The sequence below is a fragment of the Mastigoproctus giganteus genome, chromosome 12 (genome assembly GCF_048544385.1).
Source record: "Mastigoproctus giganteus isolate SK-2022 chromosome 12, ASM4854438v1, whole genome shotgun sequence".
Classification (NCBI taxonomy): domain Eukaryota; kingdom Metazoa; phylum Arthropoda; class Arachnida; order Uropygi; family Thelyphonidae; genus Mastigoproctus; species Mastigoproctus giganteus.
Window position 1 is genome coordinate 106,522,972 of NC_143586.1, and position 24,935 is coordinate 106,547,906.

The following is a 24,935-nucleotide window of genomic DNA, read 5'->3' on the forward strand; positions in this document are numbered from 1 at the left end:
GAAAAGTTGGTTCTGTGGGTTTGAAGTTGGACAGTAAATGGATGTTGGCTGGTGGCAGCACATGTTCGGACTGTTTTGAAAGAGAGAGCAGGAATTATAGAAGCCAATTCAGAAGAACAGTGCCCAAGGAAGTATCTGTAGAAGAGGCATGCAGCAGAAACAGTACATCTATGAGAAAGCGAGTGGAGAGACTCTGTTAGAGATGAATCATTAATTAACCTAACTGCCCTTTTCTGAATGGAATCAAGAAGCCTGAGAGAGGTTTTGGGGGCACCACCCCAGATGTGGGAACAAAATTCCATGGCAGGGCGGATTTGCGATTTATACAGAGTGAGCAGCTGTTTGGAAGAAAAGTAACGCTGAGAGCGAAAGAGAAAACCAAGTTTTCTAGATGCAAAGGAAGCAATATTTGTAATGTGCTTGTGCCAAGAGAGATTAGAAGTCAGGGTAATCCCCAAAAGAGATATATCATTTTGCCTAGAAATCGGAGTGTCACTAAAGATAAGCATAGGAGCAGAAGAATCCTTTTTGCGAGATATAAAACAAGACTGAGTTTTAGAAGGGTTGAAATCAACTAAGTTGTCTTTGCCCCACTGGAGAATTACTGAAAATCGGCATTTAAGGAATTGGTAGCAGATTTTCGAGAAGTTGAAGCTGATTGAGCAGGACAAGGTTTCTCAAAATGGAAAGTGGAATGCAATGTGCTCTCATCGGCAAAACTATGGATAGGATTTACAGTCAATGGAAGAAGGTCATTAATATACAAGAGGAAAAGAGTGGGGGAAAGAACTGAACCTTTGGGGACACCGGCATTAGTGGAGAAGTTAGAAGACAGAGAGCCATCTACCATCACCCTCAGTGAGCGATCAGAGAGAAAACTGGATAACCAATTACTAAAAACAGTTGGCAAACCATAAGATGGAAGCTTGTTTAGAAGACCTTTATGCCAAACACGATCAAAAGCCTTTGAGATGTCAAGCGCAACTACTTGTGTTTCACCGAACCTTTCCATTGAATTAGTCCATAAATGGGTAAGATAAGCCAGAATATCACCAGTGGATTGACACTGACGGAATCCATACTGGCGATCGTTGATCAGATGGAAGGTTTCTAGGTAGTTTAAGAGTTGGCAGTTAATTGATTTCTCCATTACTTTAGAAAGAGTAGAAGTAATTGCAATGGGACGATAATTGGATGGGAAGGATTTATCACCCTTTTTAGGAACTGGCTGGATATGGGCAAATTTGCAAGCAGAAGGAAAAACACCTTTGGAATAAGAAAGTGAAAAAAGGCGGCAAAGAATTGGAGTAAGTTCAGGAGCACAGGTTTTGAGAACAAGTGGAGAAATACCATCAGGACCTGGAGCTTTCTTAGCATCAAGATTCATCAAAATCCTTCTGATATCCTTTTGACGGAAGACCACAGGAGGCAGTGTGCTGGGAATGGTGGGAGGTGTTTTACCAAGATCATTAATACATGAGCTGGAAGAAAAATGGGATGCTAGCAGGTCAGCTTTATCCTTGGCTGAAGTGACAACAGAACCATCTAGTTTGGACAGAGGTGGGAGCAGAGATGGGCAAAAGTTGCGGCCAATAGCTTTGGCAAGAGACCAGAATGCTCGGCTACCATTAGAGCAAGAAACAAGTTTTCTACTCTTAGCCTGTTCAAACTCTAGTTTGGACTGATTAATAACTGCTTTACAATTGTTGTGAGCTTTGGTGTAGGCAGAAAATGACACTGAAGAATTAGAAACAAGCCAATTACGATATGCAACATTCTTCTCTTGGACAGCCTTAGCACATTTATTGGAAAACCAAGGTTTAGATAAAGGACGAGATTTTAAAGTGGAGTGTGATAAGGGATTCCATTCCTGCAAGAATAATTTCACTGACACGATCTGAGCAAACGTTGACATCAGAAGTTTTGAAACAGTAATCCGACCAAGGAAAAGAAGAAAAGAAATCTCGCAGGTTATCCCATTTTGCATTCTTGTAATGCCAAACAACACGAGGTTGGGAATAGCCATGAGATAAAGGTTCCATTGGAGAAGAGACAATCACCAAGTTGTGATCTGAAGTGCCTAAAGGACCTCTCACTTCGACCGTGTACTTAGAAGGGTTGTTTGTGAGGAAAAGATCAAGCGTATTGGCTGTATGATTAGGATTGTCCGGTATTCTTAGGTAAATGAACAATCTGTGCTAGGTCATTAGTAATTGCAAAAGCCTCAGCATCTCGACCTGCTGGGTCGGTGTGACTAGAAAATGGAAGCCAGCTGGAGTTGTGAACATTAAAATCGCCAAGGAAAATTACCTCACTGTTAGGAAAGTTGGACTGGAGAAAGTCAAGTTGCAAAGAGAGGAAGTCAAAGAGCTCCCAGTGATTAGTGGAGTTAGGAGAACGGTAGAGACAACAGATGAATTTGACACAATGAGGTAGAGAGATTTTAAGCCAGAGAAGATCAAAGAGAGGAGATTCCAAATTGCCAAGTCACTGACAGGGAATACCAGAACGGACATATGCACAAGGACCACCTTTGAGGCGAAACGAATCATACAGTGAATAATTTGGGCATCTGAGATGAATCTCAGCTATCAACCGATAGCTGAGATTCTCTCAGAAAAAATACATGGGGTTTGGCAGACTGCAAGTGGAAATGGACATTGTTGAGATTAAAATTGAGACCACGTATATTTGTGAAATGAATTAGGAAGCTTGGGAGGTTTAGGTCTTTTCGCAGATAAGCTTGCTCTATTAGTTTGACAATTCATAGTGTATTCAATAGTAAGAAAAGGTGGGTGGGACATGCAGTATGAAGTAATGAAATTTTTGGATATGGCGTACACACGGTAAGAATATACCCAGATCCTTGACATAACTCTAGGAGACTTCTGGATCAGCTAGTGTATAATCCTGCTACCTCTACTCTACTCTGCCAGATAGTGACTGGAGGGAGTCTGAGGTGTGTATGCGGGGAGCATTGTCGAGTAGGAGACTGGCGGAATTATTTAGCAAGTACAGGTCACTGTTGAAAAAAAGCCGTGAATTAGGGTTGAATTTGAAAGTGTCTGCAATTCTGCCCAGACACGATAGGAGGGAGTATATGATCAGAGCCTTGTCGATCAAGTCGGCCCTGGAGGGATTGTGCAAGGCTCAAGGGGTAGAATTTTTTTCAGCCTGGACTGTACTTGTTAACAGGAGAGATTGCTTCTACAGGGATGGGATACACTTAAATAGAAAGGGTGCAAGAATTTTTGCTGATCGTGTTGAGGCAGTGTTAGGTGTGTCGGAAAACTGCTAGTTGGGGGGATACAAGGACTAATAGATTAACAGTAGCCACTGGCAGAGGTGGAAGTGATTCTTGCACTGCTTCTATTGAAATGAGCAGAAGCCTGAAAAACAAGATGCAGGATATTTCAGAGACTGCTGGGAGTCATTGCGGTACAAGTAAACACATGGGTTGTGTTAGGGTAGCTAAGAATAGAAACAGGTGCATGTATACCTGCGTGTACACCAATGCTAGGAGTTTGGTAAATAAATTTGATGAATTTGAGGTATTGCTCAAAACATCAAAGGCAGATATTGTTGGGATATCAGAGACGTGGTGTCACACAGATATAAGTAATGCGGAACTGGAATTTGGGGAATACAATGTGTATAGAAAGGATAGACAGGACAGGAGGGGAGGGGAGGAGGGGTTATGCTATTAATTAAGAAACACAAAGTCCAAGGAAGTGAAGCCAGTCGACATCGATGGACAGGGCAGTGTCGAGTCAGTTTGGTGTGACATAAGCATAGGGAAATCAAAATTGAGAGTAGGAGTGTGCTATAGGCCTAATGACTCTGATGAGTATAATAAGATATTGTACAGGGAAATAGAGTGGGCCAGTAAATCAGAGAGTCTTATAATGGGGGATATCAATTTCCCAGATATTGACTGGAATTTGTGGGTTGGTCACTCGCACACTAGCAAGGCTTTTGTGAATTTATTGGATGATTGTTTTCTACATCAGCATGTTCGTGAGGCAACAAGAGGGAGCAATACTCTTGATCTGATTATCAGTAGTGATTCTTCATGCATTAAGAATCTGCAGATAAATAAACCACTAGGTGGCAGTGATCACAGTGTGTTGAAGTGGGATTTACTCAAGGAGGTAACTACCATCAGAGGTAAAGGGAAGGGTTTTTGTTTTCGTAAAGGCGACTATGATGGTCTGAGACAGTATTTAAATTCTATACAGTGGGACCAACTGATGATGTTACCAACAGCAAACTCAAAATGGGAAGCATTCAAGGAACTAATCTTGGAAGCTACCAGGCTTTACATACCAACTAAGAAATATTGTTCAAGGTTTAGGCCTAAATGGTTGTCAGATGAACTAATGAGACATGTGGCAGAGAAGGAAAATGCATGGGATACATACAAATTAATGGGTGACATGGAAGCCTATGGTAGATATAAGTTGGTCTGTAACCAAGTCACAAAGGAGATTAGGCAGGCAAAGGCAGACTACGAAAAATCCTTGGCAAAGGATGCAAAGAAAAACAGAAAAGAGTTCTTTACATATTTAAACTCGAGAAGGAAAGGGATGAATCAGATTGGTCCACTGGATATTGATGGTTCCAGTTGAGGATCCTGCTCAGGTGGCTAACAATCTAAACGAGTATTTTGCATCTACATTCACGCATGAGGAATTATTCAGGAAGGAGAATGATGTAGGTAAAGTAAACATTGGCAGCGAGCTGGATGATTTTGTAATAACTGAGAGGAAAGTGGAGGAGAGATTGTTGAGGATAAACATAAAAAAGGCACCTGGGGTGGATGGGATCTATCCAGTTATATTAGAGGAGGCAGCAAAGGAAGTAAGCAAACCCCTAGCCATAATTATGAGAGCTTCTTTGGACTCAGGGGAGGTACCCATAGACTGGAGATGTGCAAATGTAACCCCAATTCACAAAGGAGGATCAAAGGCTGACACAAGTAATTATAGACCTGTTAGTGTAACTTCTGTTCAGGTAAATTAATGGAGGCACTGGTTAAAGAAGCACTGCAGGATCATCTAGACAAGAATTCAGTTATAGCTCAGACGCAGCATGGTTTTGTTAAGGGCAGGTCTTGCCTGACCAATTTGATTGGATACTATGATGTAGTCACAAAAGAACTGGATGCAGGGAATAACTTTAATATTATATATTTGGATCTTAGAAAGGCTTTTGATACTGTTGCACATGGAAGACTGCTGCACAAATTGGAACAGTGTGGCATTGGAGGCAAATTGCTGCTATGGATAAGGGGATGGTTGAGTGGCAGAAGACAGAGAGTGGTAATCAATGGACACTGCTCAACGTGGACTAATGTTATTAGTGGAGTTCCTCAGGGTTCAGTGTTGGGTCCGTTGTTGTTTTCGGTGTTTATGAATGATATTGATGATTGGATATCAAGTTTAATGTCCAAGTTTGCAGATGATACAAAGGTTGGCAGAGTTGTTAAGGACACTACTGATGCTATGCTGCTGCAACAGGATCTGGAAAGGTTGAACAGATGGGCTGAGAGGTGGCAAATGAAGTTTAACATTGACAAATGTTAAGTACTACATATGGGAAACAGTAACCCCGGAGCAACGTATCAACTCTGCGGTACTACACTGACAGTGGTGGAGAATGAAAAGGACCTGGGGGTAATTGTGCAGGCAGATATGAAGTTCTCTGAGCAGTGCAGACGAGCTGCAAGAGTAGCTCATGGTGTCTTGTCAATGATATACAGGAATTTTTCTAGCAGGGATAAGGAAGTGATTATTCCCTTGTATAAGGCAATGGTTAGGCCACATCTTGAGTACTGTATACAGGTCTGGAGGCCTAATTTCAAGAAGGATGTAGAGCTGCTGGAACGGGTACAGAGAAGGGCAACAAGATTAGTGAATGGAACAAAGGGTTGCTCTTACGAAGAAAGGCTTAAGTTTTGCAAATTACAGAGTCTGGAGACTAGGCACCGGCGAGGTGATCTGATAGAGGTGTATAAGGCTTTGAATGGTTTGAGCATGCTCAATGCCAATGGGATTCTTCATCTTGCTCAGAATAATCACCTCAGAGGGCATAAATTCAAATTGAGGAAGGACGGATGTCGGATAGATGTGCGGAAATTTGCCTTTGGCCAGCGGGTGGTTGGTTGGTGGAACCGACTTCCATCACTTGTTGTTGAAGTTGATAGCCTAAACAAATTTAAAGCTCAACTGGACAGGTATTTCGAACGAACGGAGGGGTGAAATGGGAGTTTTTTTTTTTTTTTTTTTTTGGCTGATGCTGAATAAGCTTGCTTTCTTGCATCATATGCCTCTACTAATGCTAATGCTAAATAACGTGGCCTCGACAATGCTCCCCGCATACACACTACTCGGACTCCCTCCAGTCACTATCTGGCAGAGTAGAGTAGAGGTAGCAGGATTATACACTAGCTGATACAGAAGTCTCCTAGAGTTACCAATAGGTTAGGTCCAGTGTACTAACTAGCGGACCATTTTAGAGCTGTTCCCTCGAAATGTAAGGAATATTGGATCTCGCCATGATGTTCATCATAACCTCAAAAGTCATCAATCATACTGCATGATGAAAGAGATAGTGAAGGGTTGACTGGAATTTAGCTCTATAGACTAAACATGGGTTCCACCACTTCAAGCCTCCAATAAGCAAAGTGGTGGTTTTGCACCGGTTGATGAGAGTCATCTACCACGTAGTACTGCCTCGTAGTAACAAAGAGGGGCGGCGTTCATCCATGTGGTGTGGGCACCACACCTCAACCCCTGCTTACGTTGGTTCACACCTGGGTGGTCACCCACCATGTACTTGTGCATGGAGGTTATACCTAGGATTACTACCAGTTCCACCATCATGAAGGTGCAAGCAGAGGATTTGGCTGTCACAGACCGTCTGGACTTCGCCAAAATTGGGTCCAGTTGACTTGAGTGTCACCCGAATATCAGTTCCATCAGCGTTTTAGACTCCCAGGTAGCAAGTACAGCATGTCTGGCATATTTTACTTCTGTTCCGGGTAAAATAATGGAGTCACTGGTTAAAGATGCATTGCAGGATCATCTAGACAAGACTGCAGCAATAATTCAAACACAGCATGGGTTTGTTAAGGGAAAGTCTTGTCTGACAAATTTGATTGGTTATTATGATGTGGTCACAAAGGAACTGGATGCAAAAAATAATTTTGATATCATATACTTGGATTTCAGGAAAGCTTTTGACCCTGTTGCACATGGAAGACTACTGTACAAATTGGAGCAGAATGGTATTAAGGGTAAGTTGCTACAATGGATAAAAGGATGGTTAAGTGGGAGAAGACAGAGGGTGGTAATCAATGGGTGCTGCTCTTCGTGGACTAATGTTATTAGTGGAGTCTCACAGGATTCGGTGTTGGGTCCACTGTTGTTTTGTGTATTTATCAATGATATTGATGAAGGTATATCAGGCTTAATGTCGAAGTTTGCAGATGACACAAAGGTTGGCAGGGTTGTTAATGACAGTAATGGCAGTGTGCTACTGCAACAGGATCTAGATAATTTGGGCAGATGGGCTAAGAAGTGGCAACTGAAGTTCAACCTTGATAAATGCAAAGTACTGCATATGGGTAGAAGTAACCCCAGAGAAATGTACCAACTGTGTGGTACTACACTTAAGGTGGTAGAAAATGAAAAAGACCTGGGAGTAATTGTGCAGTCAGATATGAAGTTTTCTGAGCAGTGCAGACAGGCTGCTAGGGCGGGTCATGGGGTTTTGTCAATGATATATAGGAATTTTGCTAGCAGGGAAAAGGAGGTGATTGTCCCTCTGTATAAGGCAATGGTCAGGCCACGCCTTGAGTACTGCGTACAGGTCTGGAGGCCTCATTTTAGGAAGGATGTAGATTTGCTTGAGCGTGTACAGAGAAGAGCAACACGACTGGTGAGGGGAATGAAGGGATTCTCTTACCAAGAGAGGCTTAAGTTCTGCAAATTGCAGTGGCTGGAGACTAGGCACCTGCGCGGTGATCTGATTGAAGTCTATAAGGCCTTGAATGGGTTGAGCACGCTGAATTCTGATGGGATCCTTCCACTTGTTCAGATTACGAACCTACGGGGACATAAGTTCAAATTAAGAAAGGACAGATGTAGAATAGATGTGCGGAAATTTGCCTTTAGCCAGCGGGTGGTTAATTGCTGGAACAAACTTCCATCTGTCGTTGTGGAAGTTGATAGGTTAAATAAATTTAAGGAGGAACTGGACAGGCATTTGGAGGGAATGGTGTGATTTTTTTTTTTTTTTTTTTTGGCTGATGCTGCATAAGCTCATACACTTGCTTTCTTGTATCATGTGCCACTACTACTACTACTACTACTACTACCACCACCACCATATAGTGCTTTCCAAACTTTTTTTAAAGTTAATAATAATAATAACTAGGGGGCTTCACCCCCTGCTTGCTGCACTCGCTTCTTTTGATAAAAGAAAATAAAATACTTACAGAAGCTTTCGACACTATGCGTGTCTCTTCCTTGGCTACAAATACATAAATACGTTACATATGAAAATCAAGAATGGTATCACATGGTCATGCTAGACAAAAAGTGAGTGCACGAGGTTTATTGAGCATGATCACGCTAAAACAGAAGCTTGTTTTACCACAGTAAAATAAGCTTCTGTTATATATTTTAGTATTTGTTATGTATTACCACGTAACCCACATCCCTCTTCTCCCATTGGTTGAATAAATATCACTAGGAGGAAAATTATTTTAATGCATAGAAAGATAATAATAATAAGATTCTTTATTAATAAATCGTATACATTAGTGATTCCTTATATGGAAAGCCAGAGAAGTCTTACAATACACTGTCTATACAAGTGAACAAACACAGAGATACAGAGTTAAGCTACCTTGAGAAGTTACATAAAATAACGAATAAAGATTTTAAAAAAAGCAATAGTAATTAAAAAAAAGGAGTATAAGTTGAGGAGAACATAAAATCACATCGGCTAACTAGGACTGGCACTTACACAATTGTCCTTTACAAACAAGCAGGCCAAGATGTCATTGCGATATGCCTTGTCAATAGACCACAGGTCGATGTCGAGCGAATTGAGTGTCCAGAATCACATCTGGGAAATGTCTCTTGAAATTCTGTAACTTCTGGAGCCTTGAGCACAAGGAGGGGGTACTGCAGAGATGTCTTCCTGACAAATGCCAACCAACTGTGTTCCAGATGTTGATGTGATCATGCTTAGATGAAGGAATGCCTTTATTTTTAGCACATGGGCTCCGTGAACTGAGGGCGTGTATTGCAGTTTTGAGCAGAATGCAGATTGATGCTGTGTAGATCTGGTGAGACCAGTTGGCCCACTTCAGCACCCAGAATTTAAGGCCCCATAGTTTCCTGAGGCTGGTGGGTGGTATGGCAGACCAAACTTCTGTGGCATGGGAAAGCACACTACCGAAGTAAGTTGAGAGGTACTTACTGATTATTTGTTTATTGTGAGTTTTGCACAGGTCTATTTTCATTCCCCAGAAGGTTCTTAAGGCTTTGGAATACTGAGCTTGGATTTGTTGTTTATAGGTAAGGTTCGCATCAAAGATTATTCCTAGGAATTTGATGCTGTCTGTGGGAGTCAGAACATTTCCTACAAGTTCTGAAAGTAGAGCAGATGCAGTATCAGCAGAAGTCATCCGACTTGGAGTAAAGGTAAGATAGCTTGACTTCTCTAGATTAACTGACAGGCCAAAAAACTTGGCATACTTATAGAATGTATTTAGGTAGCTGTTTACACTTTCAGAGGAGGTTTGCCTTGCTTGTGAATCATGAACAGGGCATTTTCCTATCATATGTGGATGATACTGTATGCTACTTGCATGGCAAGTAGCATACAATATCATCTGCAGATTTCATGTCCAGAAAAATGGTATGAATATCTTAGTTGTTATTCCAAATATGAAGTATTTTCTGTGACAAGGACTGTCAAGTTACAGTATATCCATTAGGCATGACATTATTATTATTATTAGCCATATGGGGCAAGGAAGCCTGAGGCTTTTTCTTTTTTTTTTTTTTTGGCTGATGTCATTAACTCCAGCCAAAAACAAATTTGAGTTACCCTGTGATATTTTATGCTACTTGCCATGAGTGGCAGAGTGGCAGATATTGTTGGGATATCAGTGACATGGTGTCACACAGATAGAAGGAATGCAGAACTGGAATTTGGGGCAATGTGCACAGAAAAGATAGACAGGATAGGAAGGGAGGAGGCGTTATGCTGTTAGGTAACATCATCCAGTTGACATTGGTGGAGAGTGTAAGGTTGAGTCAGTTTGGTGTGACATAAGCACACAAAATATGAGAATAGGAGTAGGAGCGTGTTATAGGCCTAATGACTCTGATGAGTACAATGAACAACTATACAGAGAAATAGTGTGGGGAAGTAAATCAGAATGTCTTATAATGGGGTATTTTAACTTCCAAGATATCAACTGGTCACTCGCACACAAGCAAGACTTTTGTGGATTTATTAGATGATTGTTTTCTACAGCATGTTCGAGAGACAATTAGAGGGAGTAATACTCTTCATCTGATTATCAGCAGTGATTATTCATGCATTAAGAATTTGCAAATAAAGAAACCACAAAGTGGCAGTGATCACAGTGTACTGATGTAGTATTTACTTAAAGATGTAACTACCATCAAGGGTAAAGGGAAGGGTGCTTGCTTTCATAAAGGTGACTACAGTGGTCTCAGACAGTTTTTAAATTCTACAGAGTGGGACCAACTGATGATATTACCTACAGCAAATTCTAAATAGCAAGGAAGTAATCTTAGAAGCTACTAAGCTTTTTGTTCCAACTAAGAAATACAGTTCAAGTTTTAGGCCTAACTGGATATCAGATGAACTAATCAGACTTGTGGCAGAGAAAAAAAACACTGGGATGGATACAAATTATCAGGCACCACAAAAGCCTATGGTAGATATAAGTTAGTCTGTAATTAAGTCACATAGGAGGTTAGGCAACAAAGGCAGATTACGAGAAACCTTTGTCGAAGGATGTTAAGAAAAACAGCAAGGACCTCTTTACTTATATAAACTCTACAAGGAAGGGGATGAAGCAGATTGGTCCACTTGATATCAATGGTTCAACTGTTGATGATCCTGCCTAGATAGCTGACAAACTGAATGAGTATTTTGCATCTACATTCACACATGAAGAATTCTGTAGGGAAGCAAAGGACAGAAGCTTATTAACCTGTAACACAGAGCTAAATGATTTTGTAATAACTGAGAGCAAAGTGAAAGAGAAATTGTTGAAGTTAAACATAAGGAAGGCAGGGGTGGATGGGATCAATCCAGTTATATTAAAGGAGTCAGCAAAGGAAGTAAGCAAACCCTTAGCCATAATTATGAGAGTCTCCTTCGAAAAATTACAGACCTGTTAGTTTAACTTCTGTTTCGGAGAAAATAATGGAGTCACTGGTTAAAGAAGCATTGCAAGATCATGTAGCCAAGACTGCAGTAATAATTCAGACACACCATTGGTTTGATAAGGGGAAGTCTTGTCTAACCAGTCTGATTGGATACTATGATGTGGACACAAAGGAACTGGAAGCAAAAAATAATTTTGACATCATATACTTGGATTTCAGGAAAGCTTTTGATACTGTTGTATACAGAAGACTATTTGTAAAATAATAAGAGGAGTATACCTCAATATAGTACGTAGAACACTTCCGTATGATACTCTCCAGAAATAATTTCTGGAGAGTATCATACGGAAGTGTTCTATGGAAGTGAATAGACACTGCTCTACATGGACTAACATTATTAGTGGAGTCCCCCAGGTTTCAGTGCTGGGCCCATTGTTGTTTTGTGTATTTCTCAATGATACTGATGAAGGTGTATCAGACTTAATGTCCAAGTTTGCAGATGATACAAAGGTTGGCAGGGTTGTTAAAAGATAGTAATGACAGTATGCTACTGCAAAAGGGTCTAGAGAGGTTGGGCAGATGGGAAAAAAAGTATCAACTGAAGTTTGACAAATGCAAAGTACTGCTTATGGATAGCAGTAAGCCCAGAAAAATGTATCAACTGTGTGGTATACTACACTCAGGGTAGTGGACAATGAAAACACCTGGGGGTAACTGTGCAGTCAGATATGAAGTTTTCTGAATAGTGCAGACAGGCTGCCAAAGCAGGTCATGGGGACTTGTCAATGATATACAGGAATTTTACTAGTATGGATAAGGAGGTGATTATCCCTTTGTATAAGGCAATGGTTAGGCCACACCTTGATTACTACTTACAGGTCTGCAGGTTTCATTTTAGGAAGGATGTAGATGTTTGTTGTTTGGTTTTTAGGAGCATTAGCAACTAAGGCCATATTGCTCCGGGATATGCGGTGGTCATTCCCTGAATGACCTTTCCGCATCCTCCGTATTTGGTGGTGACGGGCTCGAACCCCGGTCTAATCAAGAAGCGTGTGCTACGCACGGCTGCTCCTTCCCACCTGGCTACGGAGGCGCCGGAAGGATGTAGAGTTGCGAGAGTGACTATAGAGAATTGCAACAAGATTGGTGAGGGGAAACAAAGGAGTGCTCTTACCTAGAAAGACTTAAGTTCTGCAGACTGCAGTATCTGGAGACTAGGCACCTGCGAGGTGATTTGACTGAGGTGTATAAGGCCTTGAATGGCTCGAGCAGGCTCAATGCTGATGGGGCTCTTCCTCTTGGTCAGATTATGAACCTGAGGGGGCATAAACTCAAATCAAGGAAAGACAGTTGTAGAATAGATGTGTGGGAGTTTGCCTTTAGACAGCAGGTAGTTTGCTGGAACAGGCTTCCATTTGTCACTTTGGAAGTTGATGGGTTAAGTAAAATCAGCAAAGAACTGGACAAACGTTTGGAGAAATGAATGGGTGAAATGAGAAGTGTTATTTTTATTTTATTTTATTTTTTTGGATTCACACTGTATAAGCTTGCTTTCTTGCATCCTAAGCCTCTATTAATATTGATATGACATTTAAGTTATGTATTCCACATATGCGGGAATAGATAATTTAAATCTCTATGGGAGAGATTTATCAATATCTGTTATAGGAAATACTTGCCTGTGATCTTCTAAAGAAAGCTTTCTCATTTTCTGGTTCAAGTTTCAAAGATTCATCACAGGATCTGATGGATTCCAAGTAATTTTGAAGTCTCAGATGGCACAGTGCTACATTAAGATGGCCAGCTAAAATCAACACTTTTCGCATTTTTCTTTCCTCTTCTGAAAGACCAGGTTCATTCTGAAGATAACTAACAACTTTTTTATATTGTTTCAAGGCCATCTTATATTTGCCAGCCTGAAAAGAACAGAAGGAACAAAGAACATGTAATTATCTATTTTAGACAAAAAGTTAATCACATCTGTTTTTATAAAAGCATAGTATTATCTGTATTAATATTTATCATTAACTGAAGGCTATTTAAAAAGTCCAACAAAACTTGATTTTCAGCTCCAAGTAATGGATAAGTTTTTGAAGGATTTTGCTGTTTTATTGATATAACTGCCGTATTAAATCGTACTCTATAAGTAGCTTTATAGTCCATGTCACGCTCGTTATTTTTAAATTTAGCTAGAGATTTTGGAGGGTACTACTTAATATACAGGTAAATAGGTGGCTCTAAAGTTCGAATCACTTAGGTTGGCATTAGTTGGAAAATTTTTTTATCTAATATAATTAACTTTCAAGCCTAACAGTATAGCATATAATGCAAACTTGGTAGCATTATTGCTGCATAACTGGTATATCAATAAGAACATTTGAATTTTAATTATATATAATTAATAATGTAAACTTCATAGCATAACGGGTGCACAGTGTGATTTCTGCATTAGGGGTCAATGGTCAGACCACTCAAGGTGTGACCTTATCCCCTTGTATAAGGCGATGGTCAGTCCACACCTTGAGTACTGTATACAGGTCTGGAGGCCTCATTTTAAGAAGGATGTAGCGCTGTTGGAACGAGTACAGAGAAGGGCAACAAGATTAGTGAATGAAATGAAGGTTGCTCTTACGAAGAAAGGCTTAAGTTTTGCAGATTACAGTGTCTGGAGACTAGGCACCTGTGAGGTGATCTGATTGAGGTGTATAAAGCCTTGAATGGTTTGAGCATGCTCAATGCTGATGGGATTCTTACTCTTGCTCAGAATAATCACCTGAGGGTGCACGACCTGAGAGGGCATAAATTCAAATTGAGGAAAGGCAATTGTAGGATAGATGTGCAGAAGTTTGCCTTTAGCTAGCCGGTAGTTGACTGGTGGAACAGATTTCCATCTTTTGTTGTGGAAGTTGATAGCCTAAATAAATTTAAGGCTGAGCTGGACAGGTATTTGGAATAAGCAGAGGGGTGAAATGGGAGCAGTTTTTTTTTTTTTTTTTTTTTGGCTGATGCTGCATAAGCTTGCTTTCTTGCATCATATGCCTCTACTAATGCTAATGTTAAATGCTATTTTTAATTATACTGAATTTGAACAAAAATCATCCCTCACACCAGAGCAGCAAAGCAAAGGGCTCAATCTGTGTGCCGTGGCTCTAAAACAAAAAAAAAATCCTCTTAAAGTTAGGAGGGAACACCTGATGACAGGAAGACTGTTCACCAAGAAAGAGGAAGTTAGAGGGGGCAAAGGGGTGTCCCTGTGGAAGGAACCCATCCTCCAGGCTGTCAAGAACAGAAAACGTTTTGTGGCAGTTGAGTCTACCAGATGCAATGTTTGGGTTGGGAGGTGGGGGAAGAGATATTGCATTGGTTAGGGGTAAAGTCATAGGGTTAATGTGCTCTATGTGGGGGGAGGATGAGATTGCATTGTGGATATCTTTTAAGGGAACAAAATGTGATATTGTTATACATGGTGGCACTAATGACATTACATGTAAGAGAACTGAGGACTTGACAAAAACAGAGCAATTCTGAGAAAGTTGTATGTTAGGGTTAAATTTGAAAGTTTTTACAATTCTGCCCAGAAACGATAGGAAAGAGTATATGATGCCTTGTCAATCAATTTGGCACTGGAGAGATTGTGCAAGGCTTATGGGGTGAAATTTTTCTCAGCATGGTGTGTGTGTGTGTTTGATAACAGGAGAGACTACTTTTACAGGAATGGGATACACTTAAATAGAAAGGGTGCAAGAATATTTGCTAATGCTTTCGCGGCAGTTAGGTGGGTCAGAAAACTGTTAGCTTGGGGTATACACAGACTAATAGATTAACAATAGTCATAGGCAGAAGTCTTAGTTAAAGTTAGTCTTAGTTAAAGTAAAAGTGATTTTTGCACTGCTTCTGTTGGAATGAGTAGCAAGCAGCCTTGAAAGCAATGTGCTGGGGATTTCAAGAACTGCAGGGAGCTACTAAGAGTAACAACAGGTGCGTCTATAATTGCATGTATAACAATGCTAAGAATATAGTAAATAAATTTGATGAATTTGAAGTGCTGGTCAAGACATCAATGCAGACGTTGGAATTTCAGAGATGTTTCATGGTGTCACTCAGATATAAATGTTGCAGAATTTGAATATGAGCAGTACAATATATACAGAAAGGATAGTATGGGGAGGAGGGATTACGCTCTTAGTTAAGCATATAAAATATAAGGCAGTGCATCCAATTGATATGGGTGTCCAATGCAATGTTGAGTCAATTTAGTGTGATGTGACATAAGCATTGGGACAGCAAAAATGAGAGGAGTGCATTATAAGCCTAATGACTCTGATGAGTAAAATGAACAGTTGTACAGAGAAATAGAGTGGGCCAGTAAATCAGAATGTCTTATAATGGGGGATTTTAACTTCCCAGATATTGACCAAACCATAAGGAACTTGTGGTTTGGTCACTCACACTATTACAAAGACTTTGTGGATTTATTGGATGACTGTTTTCTACAGTAGTATGTCAGAGAGGCAACAAGAGGAATAATGCTCTTGATCTGATTATCAGCAGTGATTATTCATACACTAAAAATCTGCAGATAAAAGAACCACTAGGTGGCAGTGATCACAGTGTATTGAGTTGGAATTCACTTAAAGACATAACTACTATCAGGAGTAAAGTGAAGGGTTTTTGTTTTTTTTAAGGTGACTAGAGTGGTTTCAGACATTTTTTAAATTCTGTACAGTGAGATCAACTGATGATCAGCAAATTCTAAATGGGAACCACTCAATAAATTAATCATAGAAGCTACTAGGATTTTTATACCAACTAAGAAATACTCTTCAAGGTGTAGGCCTAAATTGATGTCAGATGAACTGATGAAACTTGTGGCAGAGAAGAAAAGTGCATGGAATAAATATAAATTATCGGGGAACACAGAAGCCATGATACATATAAACTAGTCTGTAATCAATTCACAAAAGGCGATCAGGCAAGCGAAGGCAGATTTGGAGAAATCTTTGGTGAAAGATGCAAAGACTTTTTTACTATATAAACGCTAGAAAGGGTGATTTGCACTCTTTCTAGGGGATGAATCAAATCAGCCCAATTGATATCGATGGTTTGACTTTTGATGAATCTGCTCAGGTTGGTGACAAACTGAATGAGTATTTTGCATCTAAAGTCACGCACGAGGAATTCTCTGGTTTGATAAACTCCATGCTGGGAGTTTATCAAACTCTTAACAGGGAGCTAAGTGATTTTGTAATATTTGAGAGGAAAGAAATTGAAAAAAAATTGTTGAAGTTAAACATAAGAAAGGCACCTGAGGTAGATGTGTTCTACCCAATTATATTAATGGAGGCAGCAAAGGAAGTAAGCAAACCCTTAGCCATAATTATGAGAGCCTCTTTGGATTCAGGTAAGGTCCCCGTGGGCTGGAGATGTGTGAATGTATCCCGAATTCGCAAAGAGGGATCAAAGGGTGACATGAGTAATTACAAACCGGTTAGTTTGACTTCTGTTCCTTGGAAAATAATGGAATCATTGGTAAAAGATGTAAGGTAGAATCATCTAGACAAGATTGCAATTGTGATGCAGATGCAGTATGGGTTTCTTAAGGGGAAATCTTGTTTGACCAACTTGATTGGCTACTACGATGTGGTCACAAAGGAATTGGATGCAAAAACTAATTCTGATATCACATACTTGGATTTTGGGAAAGCTTTTGATACTTGCATATAAAAGACTGCTGTACAAATTGGAGAAGTGTGACATTAAGCAAGTTGCTGCTATGGATAAAAGGATCATTAAGTGGGAGAACACAGTAGAAGAGTAATGTTCCCAATGGACATTACTCTTCCTGGACCAAAGTTATTAGGGGAGCCTCCCCAGCTTTGGTATTGGGCCCATTGCTGTTTTCTATATTTATCAATGATATTGATAAAAGCATATGAGGTTTAATGTCCACATTTGCAGATGATATTAAGGTTGGCAGGATGGTTAATGCCAGTAATGACAGTTGCTATGGCAATAGGATCTAGAAATGTTAGGCACATAGGCTGAGAAATGGCAATTGAAGTTTATCATTGATAAATGCAAAGTACAATATATAGGTAGCAGTAACTCCAGAGTAACGTACCAACTGTGTGTTAGGTTAGTGGAAAATGAAGAAGATTCGGAGATAAATGTGCAGTCAGATATGAAGTTCTCTTAGCAATGCAGACAGCTCAAGGGATTTTGTCAATGATATACAGGAATTTTTCTAGCAGGGATAAGGAGGTAATTATTCTCATTACATAAGGTGGGGGGGTCCCCAAAGTGGTCAATATTGATCCCCATGGGTCAATAATAGAATCTACAGGGGTCAATAAACTTCAAGAAGTCGATTGGGGGTCGATTAATCATTTTACTCGTATTCATAAATTTCAGGCCAAGTCCAGAAACAGAAGAAATAGCCAAAATTTTAATACTATAATACAAAATATAAATTATCTATAGCCTATGTTGAGAAAATTTAGTCATTTTTGAATAACCCAAAATTATATATTTTTTTGATATTTAAATTAATTTATTTACTGATCTAATATAGTTCCCAGCGAGCCTGAATCCTGTCCCTCAGACCATGAAGGTGGGGGCATAGCATTAGCATGGTGTATTGAAGCTAGTCCCCTCAACTACCAGGATACTCCTTTCTGAATTTCCATGTCTTATAATGGGGGATTGCAGCACATGGCAAACAAGCTGGATTCCATTGATGCTAGTCTGGAACTTAGGTTGTGGGAGTTGGATCCCAGTGATGCTAATCTGGAGAACTAGCAATGTTGCTGGAAAGTCCCCTCACCATGTATAGGTGCCCATGTCAAGGGGCAACATTAAGAAATAACAGTTTCTTAAACTTATTAAAAGTCCTAATCTATCAACTGAACCCTTCTATTTCGAGAAATAGTAGAAATATTATTTTTTTAAATTAACATTAACCACAAATAAAACTCCTCTAAGCTGTGTCTCTTGGGTTCCCAACATGTCAACACTGGTTAGAGTATACCTCTCCTTTAATATCCCAGTCTAAGTGTCTTGTGTGCAATATCAAGAATAAACAAAATAATACATTTTAATATTAATTCACATTATTTAATATAAAAGTTTTACAGTTTAAGTTCGGATACAAATTCCTTTAATATGTAATAGCTTTTATAATAAAAGGAGGTAACTACTGGTATTTAAATCTAGACTACTATGACTAACATTGCATAAGAAAAGTGTTGCACTCAATAAAATATAGTTTAAATCACATATGGGCAACCTTGGGCCTGCAGGCCAGATGTGGCCTGCAACCAATACAGACAATATATTTAATATACTGTAAAGTGTAAATTCTGCTATGAAAGATAATTTTATCATTTTGTAGAAGTATAAGTGTTTGGTTAAATAAAATAAATATATGATAATGTTAATTCATATATATGCCTAAAATGAAATAAAATTAAATTAACTATTTAGGCAACATTGACTCCGTTATACTTGATGCAATTTTAACATGTATAAGTCCAAATCGTTGTTTTAGATAAGTTTACCCTCATATCATTTCCCTAGGTTATTTTCTCTTATTTCCATTAAACAGCTAACACATTTTCTACTTTTTTGCCTGACAACTCAATCAATTGGGCTGGAAAAATCTTATTTTGTTCATATTTTCGCCTTTTTTTTTTTACCTAAAATTTTTGTGGAACACAAAGGTCATTGCTCTGAACTATTTTTAAGTGTAATTAACTTAATTAAATAGTGTTACAGGAACATAATTCACTTTTGCAGATGGTAGCTTTTGGCATTTCATGTTTTCTTGCTAACTTGAAATAATTGGCAACTTGGGTAAATGAGCTACATGTTTAGACTGGCAACTGCAGTCCTGTTGACACTTGCAGTCAAAATATTTTCATTTGTAGTACATAATCCTTACTGTGTTTGTGTGTTTACTTCATAAGTTCGATCATTGATTTTTGATGAACAATAACCCTTACAATGTCTTTGTCAAACAAAAGAATGCTATCCTACAAGAGTGTTTCAAGACTGATGGGCAAATGATTATTTTTTTATTGAATCAAAAAACAAACTCGTGTGCTTAATCTGTTCTGAAACTGTGAAACTGTGAAAAGTGAATTATGTTACAGGAACATAATTCACTTTTGCAGATGGTAGCTTTTGGCATTTCATGTTTTCTTGCTAACTTGAAATAATTGGCAACTTGGGTAAATGAGCTACATGTTTAGACTGGCAACTGCAGTCCTGTTGACACTTGCAGTCAAAATATTTTCATTTGTAGTACATAATCCTTACTGTGTTTGTGTGTTTACTTCATAAGTTCGATCATTGATTTTTGATGAACAATAACCCTTACAATGTCTTTGTCAAACAAAAGAATGCTATCCTACAAGAGTGTTTCAAGACTGATGGGCAAATGATTATTTTTTTATTGAATCAAAAAACAAACTCGTGTGCTTAATCTGTTCTGAAACTGTTTCTGTCTTCAAAGAATAAAATATTAAGTGTCATTACAACACGAAACACAGCGAATATCATAAACTTTAAGGAGAAATCAGAAAGATGAAACTCGAAAAATTGATGAAATAGACCAAGAGTCTGACTATCTTTAAAAAGCAGAAATTTTCTGACAACATTTTGCATTTAAGTTATAATGTATCAGAGGAAACTGCCAAGAACTCAAAAAGTTACTCTGATGGTGAATTTGTCAAGGGGTGCTTAACCTCTGTTGTTAATATTTTGTATCCAGAGAAGAATGAAGAGTTCAATGCCATTAGCTTGTCCCGAAGAATGGTTACGGGACACATTGAGGAAATTTCTGCAGATATAGAAAAAAGCTTAGCAATGCTGGCTTCTAAATTTGAGTCTTTTTTGTTGGCTCTCAATGAAAGCACTGATATATTGGATACAGTCCAGCTGGCAATTTTTATTCATGGGATTGATAGTGCTTTTTCTATTACTGAAGAAATGTTTTGCCTTCGAAGTATGAATGATACTACCAAAGGTGATATTTTCATTGAACTTAAAGTATCCATGAAGAAATTTAACCTTTCTTTTGATAAGCTTGAAAGTGTGACAACAGATGGGGCTCCAGCAATGATTGGAAATAAGGCAGGTCTAATTTCCAAAATAAAATCAGAAATACATTTCCTCAACTTGGAAGAAAAAGATTTTACTTCTTTTCACTGTTTGATATTTGATACACCAGGAGCACTTTTGTGCTAAATCTCTTAAATCTGCAAATGTGATGAAAGTTGTGGTCTCAACCATTAATTTTATAAAATCAAAGAGGCTCAACCATCACCAGTTCAAGCTATATTCCTTGAAGAACTTGAGAATGAATACAGAACATTGGTCTATTGATATGAAGTTTTTTGGTTAAGCAAAGGAAAAATGCTTCAGCACTTTTATAACCTTAGAGAAGAAGTCTGTATCTTTATGGAGATGAAAGGCAAATCTGTTCCAGAACTAGAAAGTATTGAATGGACACTTGATCTTGAATTTCTTGTTGATATCGCGTCTCATTTAAACGAGCTAAATCAGAAAATAAGTACAAAATCAGTTATTTCATGAACTTTGTGTTCATATAAAAGCTTTTCAAACCAAACTTCAACTTTGGGAAAGACAACGTAGAGATGGTGACACTTACCACTTTCCAAGTTTAGCCAATCACAATAGTTCTGAGTATATTTCATATGTTGAAGAGTTAGTAGCCATTAACAAAGAATTCGGTGTTAGATTTCAAGATTTCAAATCAAAAGATGCAGATTTCACACTATTTTCTAATCCTTTTAATGCAGATATTTATCAGGTGAGAAAAGAGCTGCAAATGGAACTAATTGAACTTAAAAGCAGTGATCTTCTTCAACAGAAATTTCAACATGTTTCTCTATTGGAATTCTATGCCTCTTTTTCGTTAGATTGCTTTCCACAAATGATAAAATCTGCTAGAAAACAATGTCTCAATTTTTGGCAGTACCTATAAATGTGAACAGCTATTTTAAAGAATGAAATTCACCAAGTCTAAAACGAGATCAAGATTGGCAAATGCATTTAGAAAGAAACTTGAGGGTAGCAACAACTTCTATTCCCTAATCTTGAAAATTTGCAAGTATCTCACTAATTGTAAGTACATTTGTTAAATTTTTTTTTCTAATAAATTTTATTTCTATAATTACACAATTATTAAAATATATATTTTTGGAATTTGATGAATGCCGATTGGATATATGAAAATATTATTGCTTCAACTATATCATTTCTTAATTCATAATTTTTATGATTTATTTATATTAAAATAGTTTTTTTTTTAAGTTGCAATTTTATTATTTGATGTTACAAGTTACGATTAGGTAAATTTGCAATTCTTTTAGTAGTGTGGCCTGAATCAGGATGGACTTAAGTCTCGTGTGGCCCACTGAACAAAAAATTTGCCCATGCCTGGTTTAAATAATCCAGTTCAATATAGAATATTTCCAAAACACTGTTAGAGATGTTTTTGCCATTTTAAACTTTATTGTGGACCTCCACTCTATATTTCCTTAACGTTCAGAGAATGTATTCCAAACATCATTCAAAATTAGAAAAATTTGGTCGTTTACCTTCATCTTCTGTTTACATTTAATAAACGAAGTTGCATGAAGAATCTAATTTTATTTCACTTAAAATATCCTTCACAATCTAAAAGTAAAAAACTTTACTTTTAGTGTGTTCAGATGATCATGTTCTAATTTTGAATTATTAAAGGAAGTTACTTTTGGATTTATGTTCTGCTCATGCACTGAAATACTACACTAAATTGCTCACTTTTGGTACTACATATGAAAATGAAATGAAATGAAAATACAAAATGAAACTAATTCATTTTTGTATACGCTTTCAATTTCTAATTCCACACAACTGTGAAACAATCTCTAAAGTCTCTTGGAAGTTACAATCGTAAATTCTGCACAGATACTAATGAAACCTTAACGTTGTTACAGGTTTACAAATTTTCTATATATTTCAAAATATTACCATAATAATTAAACGTTTCTATATAATATTACATTAACATGGTCTTCAGTCCCTAAAGACTCATTAAAACACATTAGACTCATTAGACCTACACACATGACTATAACAATATCGATCGCTGAATACAGACATTTATCTGCAAACAAATAGTTCTTTTGCAGCAGTCCCAAATGTTAGTCCAAAAAAAATTTATAATACAAACAAAAGTAGCCACAATTTTCTAGAACTTCCTTTAATTTTTAAGATGCGACTTATATCTAAATCAAACATATTTTAAAATAACCTATAAATACACGAATTTTGCAGCTGTTCTAATACATCCAACACTTTAAAACATGCCCCCTTTTTTGTAAATAAAACTAGAAAAACAGTCTAGAACCCATCTCCTTTAAACATCAAATACAAAAGCAAAGGTGTGTAATTTACTTTGAATCAGCTATGATGAGCTACAAAAGGACAAGTCTAATGGAATAATTGTATTGCCAAGCTTGAAGTCTGAAAACTTTTCAGCATCGCATGGGTTGAAGGAGAAGTATGGGGGGAGGGGGATGCCGGAAACTTTGCTCTAGAGACTAAACATGGGTTTCACCACTTCAAGCCTCCAATAAGCAAAGTGGTGGTATTTCATTGGTTGATGAAAGTCATCTACCACCTGTTACTCCAAATGTTTGTATAGTTCAGCTTAAATTTATTTAAGCTATCAACTTCCACAACAACAGATGTAAAGCCTGTTCCAGCAATCAAATACCTGCTCGCTAAAGACAAACTTCCACACATCTATTCTACTCTCTTTCCTCAATTTGAATCCATGCCCCCTCAGGTTCGAAATCACCTTGCCGGTGCCTAGTCTCCAGACACTGCAATTTGCAGCACTTAGCCTTTCTTGGTAAGAGCACCCCTTTGTTCCCCTCACCAATCTTGCTGCAATTCTCTGTACTCACTCTTGCAAATTTACATCCTTCCTAAAATGAGGCCTCCAGACCTTAACCCAGTACTCAAGGTGTGGCCTCATCATTGCCTTATAAAGGGAGATAACCACCACCTCCTCTCTGCTAGCAAAATTCCTAGATATCATTGACAAGACTGCATGACTTGCTCTGGCAGTCATGCAGTCTGCCAGAGACCTGTCAGAGAACTTAATAACTGACTGTACAATTACCCACAGGTCTTTTCTTTCTCCACTTCCTTGAGTACTACACAGTTGCTATGTTTCTCTCAGATTACTGCTGCCCAAGTGTAGGGTTTTGCATTTGTCAATGTTAAACTTCAGTTGCCACTTCTCAGCCCATCTGCCTAACTTTTCTAGATCCAGTTGCAGTAGCATACTGTCTTAAGTGTCATTAACAACCCTGCCAACCTTTGTATCATCTGCAAACTTGGACAATAAGCCTGATATACCTTCATCAATATCATTGATATATATACAAAACAACAATGGACCCAGCACAGAACCTGAGGTTCCATGAAGAGCAGTGTCCATTTATTACCACTCTCTGTCGTCTCCCACTCAATCATCCCTTTATCCATTGTAGCAAGTTGCCCTTAATGCCATAACACTCCAATTTGTACAGCAGTCCTCAATGTGCAACAGTATCAAAAGCGTTACTTCCTGAAATCTAAGTATATGATATCAAAATTATTTTTTGCATCCAGTTCCTTTGTGACTACATCGTAGTATCCAATCAAATTGGTCATACAAGACCTGACTTAACAAGTTAACCCATGCTGTGTCCGAATTAGAATTGCGACCTTGTCTAGATGATTCTGCATTACATCTTTTACCAGTGACTCCCTTTTCCATGGAACAGAATTCAAACTAACCGGTCTGTAATTATTCGTGTCACTCTTTGATCCCCATTTGCGAATTGGGTACACATATGCACATCGCCCGTCCATGGGGACTTCCCCAGAATCTAAGGATGCTCTCATAATTATGGCTAAGAGTTTGCTTACTTCCCTCACTGCCTCCTTCACATAGATATCATCCACTCCAGATGCGTATTTTAGTTTTAACTTCAACAATTTCTCCTCCACTTTGCTCTCCGTTATTACAAAATCAATTAGCTCTCTGTTACAGTTTAGTAAACTTCTGTCATCCCCTTCCTTACAGAACACCTCACGTGTGAATGTAGATGCAAAGTACTCATTCAGTATGTCAGCTATCTGAGCAAGATCATCAACAATTGAACCATCAATATCAAGTGGACCAATCTGATTCATCCCCTCCCTTCTAGAGTTTACGTAAGTAAAGAACTCTTTGCTGTTTTTCTTCGCATCCCTTGCCAAGGATTTCTCGTAATCTGCCTTCGCCTGCCTAACCTCCTTTGTAACTTGGTTACAGATCAACTTGTATCTATCATAGGCTTCTGTGTCACGTGTTAATTTGTATGTATCCCATGCATTTTTCTTCTCTGGCGCCTCCGTAGCCAGGTGGGAAGGAGCAGCAGTGCGTAG

General features: G+C 38.5%; 1 protein-coding gene across 1 annotated transcript in view; it reads right to left on the bottom strand.

Annotated features, from left to right (window-relative positions):
• Positions 1-24,935, bottom strand: part of LOC150077323 (peptidyl-prolyl cis-trans isomerase FKBP4-like) — a 132,795-nt gene that overhangs the window by 24,948 nt on the left and 82,912 nt on the right. The window contains exon 5 of the mRNA XM_090386981.1: positions 13,124-13,360. Coding sequence (XP_090243107.1) covers positions 13,124-13,360 — 237 coding nt within the window. The remainder of the gene's footprint in view (positions 1-13,123; positions 13,361-24,935) is intronic.